Genomic DNA, 8,764 nt, shown 5'->3' on the forward strand with positions numbered 1-8,764 from the left:
CAACTAAACCGTAGTTGTGCCTTCCAAAAGATAAGGGAACCAAACTCAACTACTTCCAAACAACAAATGGCAACCATAGAACACTGTAAAAATGTTTGGACTTAACAACTACCATGAAGACCTGACTAGTATATTTAATATTTAATCATCATTAAGTTTTCTGAAGTGATAATTAAGAATATAAATTTGGATATTCGTGAATATCTGAATTGTTCTTTTTTAAATATTCAAATATTTTAATCAACTATTTGCAATGAAATCAAAACAGATGTCAATCTTTAGATATACATTATCCGAACCTACATGGAATAAAATGAGCAAAACTTGCAATTTTAATCATTTTTAGTAAAGCTAAATCAAAACAACTGAATTTTGATAAATATTCTACATATACTATATTAATGATAATGAGACCAAAACAGCACTAAACAACAATGTCCATAATGGATGTAACTATTTGATTAATCCCACACCTATAGCTCTTCCTGGTTCAGCCAGCCAGTATAAAAACTGGCTCAACACCTATCACCTAGAGGGGACCGGAACGATTTACTGCATCGGTTCAGCATCCCCGTATGGATGCACCAAGCAGGAGCAGATACTACCTCAACTTCTTCTCCGATAATGATATGAGCTGCAAAAATAGAACCAGCAGATAAATCAATGTGTAGCTATCTTGAACAGATATCAAATGATTAAACACCGGTGACATGCTGCTTGATAAGGATAATACATGCGTGCGAGACCCAAATACATAGGTTGTCAAAATCAGGACTAAAAGTGACAGCTACACTTCGACACCAGTTTAAGGTTCTGCTTGGTACGGAGAATGGAAAAGAGGGAGGATGGAAAAACTCTCAATCTAATGGTTAAGCTATAAAGTAAGTGATTATGACTCTTAACCATTTGATTAACAAATTTTCCATCCTCACTCTTTTCCATCCTTCTTACCAGGCAAAGCCTAAGAGAACGACAAAGAAAGACGATGAAATCTTCTAGACGGAATATTTAGTATGAATATAGTGATCATGTAGAATTTTCAAGAAACATACAGAATTTATTCTCGAAACTCTCCAAAGAAGGCTGAAACAGAAACCAAGATTACTCTAGGAGAAGAATGAAGAACTTGAAATCTCAAGTTGAGGCCTCTACCTAAAATAGGTGCTTGTAAGCTTCCTGATGGTAGTAGTTTCAATGTGTATGAGAAAGTCATGTTTAATACAAACAATATTTGTCTAAATGCAAACAAGCGTTTACTGTTTAACATTAGGGAAGATGCAGGAAGACGTCATCTTTGTTTGCAACAACAGAGGCAAATATGTTGTCTATCTCTAAACAAAAGCAAATTGTTGATACTGTTAAGTTCAATCAATCAAATACATGAAAATAAAAATATATATATGTGGAAAGCATGGTGCAAACCAAACCATAAACCGCTGTTGTCAAGGCAAGACTGATCTAATTTTTCTTCTAAAAAGACATGCAAAGTTTTTTTTTTTCTTTTGTTGGTTAATACGCATGATTTTTTTTAGTAATACCATGTATGTTGTTGAATACTAACATTGTGAATAAGAAAGTTTGATTATCCCTTTTGTAGTAGTAAATGTATAATTAAATAGAAAAATTGAAAATTAAAGGAATTTAAAGAAAATTTCAATGCAAGTTATTATTATTTTTTTCAGCTACCACCTTAGAAAAAAGGGAACCTAGGCAACTAGATGTGCACTAGATCAAATGTGTCTCACACAAAAGGATCTAAGGTCCCTTTGTCGCCTTGCATTAAACAGCAATGCCTAGGCACATGCCATAATAGAACCACAAAGAATCACGAATACTATAATCCAACACAAACTAGTGACTCTTTTGGTCACCCAGGTTTCAACAAATCTTGTTCAAAGAGTGCATTTTGAAAAAAGAATAGGAAACCACCACCATAACAAAGCTAGACAGTCATGCTTTAGCATTAGCACTGATTCCATTATTAGCTTTATACACAACGCCTGTTGTAACTTGCAAGAGGCTTAATTTGAGAGGGAAAAATATGATTGCTTATTTTCTCTTGTACCTAGTTGTATCCATGAGGTATAAGATGAAAAATATAACACAATCGAAATGGCCGGTCAAACCTACATATGGTTCACTCTGACATGACAATAAGTAGTAAACCAAATATAAGCGATTCAATGAACAGAGAAGAGAAGGATGCACTTAGTGATACATAAATGAAAATCAGGATAAGCTATGCACTCATTTTCATTCAAAGAACAAGCTGCAAGCATCTTCAAAAAACACAAACAAGGGTGTCTCTAAATCTATGCTGTCAGACTTTCTGCCAGAAGAAACCCAAAAAATATTTAAATTGAGATTACAGAACAAGGAAATCAACAACCTATCTGGAGGACAAAACTTTGGTGACTAGCATGATTTGTATAGCCATAAAATCTATGAGATTAAGAGGAATTTTAAGATCACAAGAAAGGTATCAAAGACAATAAAGTTATTTAGAGTTGAAGAAAAACGAGGATAACACTAAGATATTAAGAACAAGAAATTATTCACAGGGTATTTCTTTCATATTAAGATACCACAAGCACATAGAAACATGAACTAGCTAATGCCTACACCAGTTTATGCACAAATATAAAAGTATAAAGCGCATATGATAATTGATAACCAACCTGACGAGCAACTTGAACTAGTCGTCGACTATCTCTAGATTCTTCGGATGTCAACGTGGACTTTTCTGAATCTAGAGAACCATTTTGGTTCTCCTTTATCTTCTTGTGCAAAATGTCATCATCATGTGAGCAATCTCTGTCAGGGCTGCTCAAAGAATCCTTCTTCCTCTTTCTTTTGAATGTGTACATGAGAAACTTATTATTTGACAGTTGAGGAGAAGACCTCTCAGTTATTTCAGATGATTTAACATCCAAGTTCACTGCAGATCCATCAACAGTCTCAAGATCTGTTTTGCAAGATGGATCCCCTGAAATTTCGGCAGATCCACTTTCCTGCCTTATCAACTGTTTTTTGTCTACCAGCGATTTATCATTATTTTTGTTATCATTGAAGTCGCAAGCTTTCCCAAACTGCACATCATCCTTCTGATCTTCATATCCTGATTCAGCAATTACTTTAGCAGCATCTAAAGGTGAACTAGTGTTAGGAGAATGGGGACCCTTCTGAGTATCATGTTTGATGATCCTAGAGTCCTCCCCAAATTGACCGTTACTTTCAGCATCATGCGAAAAACTTTCCAAGCACAATAGATCAGGTTCTTGGCACATTGCTACAGCCTGATCAAGTACATTCATGGATGAGGAAGCTTTATTTTTCTTATATCTAGCAGCTCTTTTCCTTTTCATATGAAAAAAACTAAGAGGAAGAACTTGGGTAATGTTGTTCATCACTTTCAACTCATCTGTTTTTCCTTCCAGTCTGCACATGTCAGCTCTTGTAGAAAGTTTCGAGGGCATACCTTTACCTTCTTCACCTTCTCCAGTCTTTTCATTCTTTGCATCATCTACTTGCCTAGAAAGAGATAAATTTTCATTCAAAAGGCACCTTTCAAGCGCACGAATCCTATGAGTGCACCCATTTCTATACAGGTCAGGCTCTTTTCGTCTCATCACTATGGAGGCAAAATCAGGGTTACAAACATAGCAGTTATCCTTACAAGAACACTTATTACCCGCATTAGTTCTGCTCAGAACTGAACTCTTGATATCAGAAACAGTCACTAAATTAGTTTGTGCATCACGTAAAGATCTGACAGACCAAAATTCATTGATTGTATTTTCCTGAGATCTTTCTACTGAAGCAGCAACATCATCTTTCAACCTTTTTTCATCCGAATAATGCACCGAGTCTTGTGACAGCTTCTCCAACTCATCCTGTGCTTCTCTCAACTCTGCTCTAAGATCTCTAACTATATCCTCAGCCTCTCCCAGTTGTGCTTCGAGCTCTTCAATTCTTTTCTGTTGATTCAAGGACATCATCTCTGCATCATTAACCTACAATCATAACAGACAGTAAATACGTCAGTTATTCAGCATTGTTGTCACTGCACTGACTACTCTTTAATGTATATAAATATTACATAAGTTGAACGGGTAACCGTATGAGAGTATAACAATTTCAAACATAAGGAAAAAATGCACAAACATTTGAGCTTATCCATGTCAGGTGGGTACCACAGTCATAGCTGAGTTGGAGTGATGGAGCACAACATATGTAACAAAACAATTTCTAACCCAAGATAAGAAACACAAAATCATGATTTGCTGCTTGAACCTACTCGATCAATTAGGCCATATACATTCAACTTTAGCAAGTTCACCATGAAAGTTGTTGGACAATTCTTATACACATAAACCAATGAATTTGCATGATCGAATACATTTTCTCTCACCACAATTCATAAAAGCCTCTGGGGTTTAAGAGAAAACTAAATGGGTTTAACCATCAAACTAACCCATTGCAGGCAAAGCAAATACAACTATAAACAAAATACAAATGCATACCAAAAAATGTAATTCCAATTGACAAACTTGCATTCCTTCAAGCACGCTACAACTGTGATAAATGTTTGAAATGCCTATATTATTGAAAGCAATCTGTTGAGGGAATGTTGGACTCTTAGTTCTAGTGATCAAGAATGAAACCTTAGTAGACAGCTTTTATTTCAAAAAAAGGCTTATTAGAGTTCAATAAAACTATATCAGAAAAATGAGATCAAACATCAAAAACATTTATCACCAAACAAAGCACACAATGAGAGGAAACCCACATTACGATGCAAAAGGCAGTGAGCAAAAAAATTACAACACCCAAGCTGAAACATCGTCAAACAACAAAAACAAAAACAATCTTAAAAAACCAATAGTTACCTTAGCATCCAACATTTGTTTCAACCTAAGCAACATACGCAACGCCTCATCTTTAGCAGCGAACAGCTCTTGCTGATATCTTAGAGCCTTTCTCTCCGACACCATTATCCTCGCCGCCGCCTCTTTAGCCGTGTTCAGAATGATTTCGGCATAAGCCTTTTTCAAAGCCGTCAATTTCTGTTAAAAGAAAAAAAAAACAGAAAACATCAAAGAAAACCCACATCGAAAATAATCCTGTTGAACCAATTAAAAATCAAAACCCAAGTCCTTCTAACAAAAAAGAAGAAGAATCAGCTTCAAAATTCATACCCAAAGAACAAAAAGTAGATTAAATTAAGTGTAAAAGTATAGAGAAACTTTACCTGGGAATCCGCCATTGTAGCCACTAATGCATCGAATTGATTCAGTTCCTTTCAGACCAACTTGCGAACAACAACAACAGTATACAAACGGAGGTTTTGTTTTCCTTCCCTAGCAGCAGCTGTCTGTTACGAACTGAAAGACCCCTTATTTCCAAATACCAAGCTTACCCTCCACTCTCCCTTTTATTTACCAACGAAGCGACTTCAGCTGACATAAGCGGCGGTTTTTTCTTTTTCATTTTTAAGTTATTACATGTTTCCGGTTCTATTCTATTTCTTCCTTCCGCGCCAAAGAAGTGGGGTCCACTAAGGAACTTGATGGACACGTGGCTGTCGATGCGTGAAGTGGTTTTACGTTTGGGCGGTAGCTGATGGAGGGCCTAGCGTGAGGTAGTGGGTAGATAAGTGAGGCTCTGTTTGTGGGGAGAAAGTAAAAGCAGTTGGCAACGGCAAAGGCCACGTTGGAGTTTTGAGTTGAGACTTGGGACTTGCGTGCGGTTAATTTAAGCTTAAGCTTAAGCTTGTCAACCTCCGCATACTATCGGCAAAATACAAGTAAAAGTTTCTTTTTTTCAAAATTTACCGAAATGGTTCTAGTAAATAATTATTTATCGGAATGAGTTATTTTTCCCGAAAATGCGTCCACGTCAGCGCGATGTCAGGGTACGTGACAGGAAAACGCATCCTCAAGGGCGCGCTTTGTCCACGTGGACAGAAAGCGCGCTGACGTGGACGCGTTTTGTTGCCACGTCAGCGAGTCCCAAGGGACGCGTTTTCCCTGCGCGTGAACAGTGCCAACGGTTATTTTTTTGACCGTTGGCCCCCCCAACGGTAAAAAAAACTATAAAAACCCCCACCCCTTCATTTTTTTTCACAAATTAATCCTTTCTCAATTTCCTTTCAATTTCCTCTCAAATTGTTCTCAATTTCCTTTCAAATTTCTCTCAAATCCATATTTAATCTCAAATTGCTCTCAATTCCTCTTAAATTTCTCTTAAATTCCTACTTTTAATTATTTTTAAAAAAATTTAATTTTTTTAATTTTTTTTAAATCGTAAAAAATTGTACGAATTTAGCAATGGCCGGAGAATTGATTCGTCTTGATAACAAGCACATATCCGTCGAACAAATGAAAATGGTAAGTGTTAAATTTATTTTTTAAATATTATTTAAATTTTTTTATTTATTCATTTTTAAATAATTATTAATTTGTTATTTGTTATAAAAGTCTGTAGATCGAATATTGGAATGCTATATCTGGAATATGCATGGTCCTCCTTCACCGTTGGTAGAGAATTACCTGCGGGAAGCGGGTTTTTGGCACGTGGCGACGGTAGGCCGAGGATGCAAGTTGGACCCAAAACTTATCAGTGCGTTGGTTGAGAGGTGGAGACCCGAGACGCACACATTCCATCTTCCGTGTGGAGAGTGCACTATCATTTTGGAAGATGTCAATCTGCAATTGGGATTGCTGGTGGACGGGTACCCAGTCACCGGGTATGTTCAATCTGGCGATTGGAGAGTGGTGTGCTACGAGCTTTTGGGCGCTATTCCGGAGAAAATTAACGGTGGTCGGATCGAGATGGGCTGGTTACGAGACACATTCCCGGATCCGGATGATGATTCAACCGAAGTAGAAAGAATCTGATATGCTCAGGCATACATTCTTCAGATAATTGGAGGTTATCTGATACCAGACTTGTCACGGAACCTCGTACATCTAAGATGGCTGCTGAAACTCGTTGATTTTAGAGCAGCTGGTGAATTGAGTTGGGGGTCTGCCGTGTTGGCAACATTATATCGGGAGATGTGAGGGCGACGCGATCGAGTAAAGCGAAAATCGGAGGTTGCCTGTCACTACTGCAGTCATGGGCACAGTTTCACTTTCTATTTTTACGTCCTCGAGTGGACCACCCATATACATTCCCACTCATAACGAGGTAAATTTTATATTAGATTTTACAATTATTACGTAGATTTTTAAAAATAATAGTATGCTAAAAAGTTTATTTAATTAGGTGGAACCATCCGGTAAGTTATGCTCGATTACCTACCTCTTTTGAAGATATACGGCTTTTATTGGACTAATGGTCGGAAGCACAAGTATTAAATAAAATAGATATTTCCATAATAAGATAGTCGATTGGTATTTAGTATTTAGTACATAACTAATATTTCCATCATGGCCATATAGTTTGAATGGACACCATACGAGGATCAGGCAATTCGGGCAGTAATTCCGGATGAGTATTTTCAAAATCGAAATGGTTGGCATGTGAAAGTCCCATTGGTCAACTTTGCGACTGTAGAGATGCACCAGTCGGACAGAGTATTACGATAATTTGGATTCCGACAACCGATTCTCATGGCACCTAAGGTGTTGGATGATCATCACAAAATCGACCTACGGCAATTGCATAATGATTGGCCGAGATTCTGGTCACACCACATCCAAATGTGGGAAGATCGGTATGACTATATACTTACTCGGGAACCGATCATCGTTCCAAAATTAGCGTGCGTGCCGGAATACATGCCATGGTTTAGGATCAATGGGAAGCTGTATTTACTCTCGCTAGAGGAGAGGCAGCAATAATTGCGTGTCCAAAGGGAACGACGTGGCCCTTTAAATCCAAGAAGAAGGAACGACGACGCAGGCCCATCGACGGGGCCTAGAAATTCACCCGGCCTATCATCAGCGCCCATAACTTCATTAGGCCCAGCAACAGCACCGATACAGTCACCTGACCCAATAGTTCAACCGACGATACCCACGGCACAACCTTTTCAGATGATGCCAAGTGCGTATCCTAGCCCTTTTATGTATCCTAACCCTTATATGTTTCCTTTTTTTAGTCCCATGGCAGGTTGGAGTCAATAGTCCAATTCATCTCCATTTTCGACTACGCTGATTGGACCGCCGATGTATAGGCCATCGTCACAGAAGGGATCGCAAGAGGGGCCGTCAAGGAGCTCTTCTTTTTACAAAACGCCATCACCGTATGGGTTTCAAACACCTTCGCCGTTGGTGATGCAAACACCTCCACATTCACTATTCTATCAAGGTGGCTCATCGTCCCAACATTGACAACCAGATCCCCTACCGGATGAACCAGAATCCCCGCCGGAGCAACCACAACCCCCGCTGGAAGTTGGACAAAGAAGAAATCCAGCGCGTAACCGTCGACAACCGCCATGTGGCACTGAATCCGGCGAGCACGAAGATTGATTTTTATTTTAAAATATTTGTACAAAATAGTTTATATTAATGTAATAAAATACAAAATAGTTTAATTTGAATATTTTGATATTATTTGATGTAATAAAATACAAAATAGTTTATTTTGAATATTTTGATATTATTTGATGTAATAAAATACAAAATAATTAATATTCTTAATAATAAAAATTATTTTAAATAATTCAATATGTTGAACACTTGGCATATTATTTCATTTCAAAAAATAGACAACTATTCTTAATAATACAAAATTGTTTATAATGACGTTCAAC

General features: G+C 37.5%; 1 protein-coding gene across 1 annotated transcript; it reads right to left on the bottom strand.

Moving 5' to 3' along the window:
- Positions 1 to 254: 254 nt before the first annotated feature.
- Positions 255 to 5,494, bottom strand: LOC107950108 (uncharacterized). Its single transcript, XM_016884857.2, has 4 exons — positions 5,252 to 5,494; positions 4,890 to 5,066; positions 2,679 to 4,013; positions 255 to 634 (listed from the first exon to the last, which is right to left on the bottom strand). Exons 1-4 carry the CDS (start codon positions 5,264 to 5,266, stop codon positions 602 to 604), a joined length of 1,560 nt encoding a protein of 519 aa, XP_016740346.2. The 5' UTR covers positions 5,267 to 5,494; the 3' UTR covers positions 255 to 601.
- Positions 5,495 to 8,764: the final 3,270 nt, after the last annotated feature.

Source organism: Gossypium hirsutum, chromosome D03, assembly GCF_007990345.1.
Source record: "Gossypium hirsutum isolate 1008001.06 chromosome D03, Gossypium_hirsutum_v2.1, whole genome shotgun sequence".
Taxonomy (NCBI): domain Eukaryota; kingdom Viridiplantae; phylum Streptophyta; class Magnoliopsida; order Malvales; family Malvaceae; genus Gossypium; species Gossypium hirsutum.

Excerpts from the sequence above, each read along its gene's own strand:
- LOC107950108 (XM_016884857.2), bottom strand. Across the intron at positions 4,014-4,889 it reads AACAAATGTTGGATGCTAAG|GTTAATGATGCAGAGATGAT; the intron begins GTAACTATTGGT and ends TTATGATTGTAG. Across the intron at positions 635-2,678 it reads TAGTTCAAGTTGCTCGTCAG|CTCATATCATTATCGGAGAA; the intron begins GTTGGTTATCAA and ends CTATTTTTGCAG.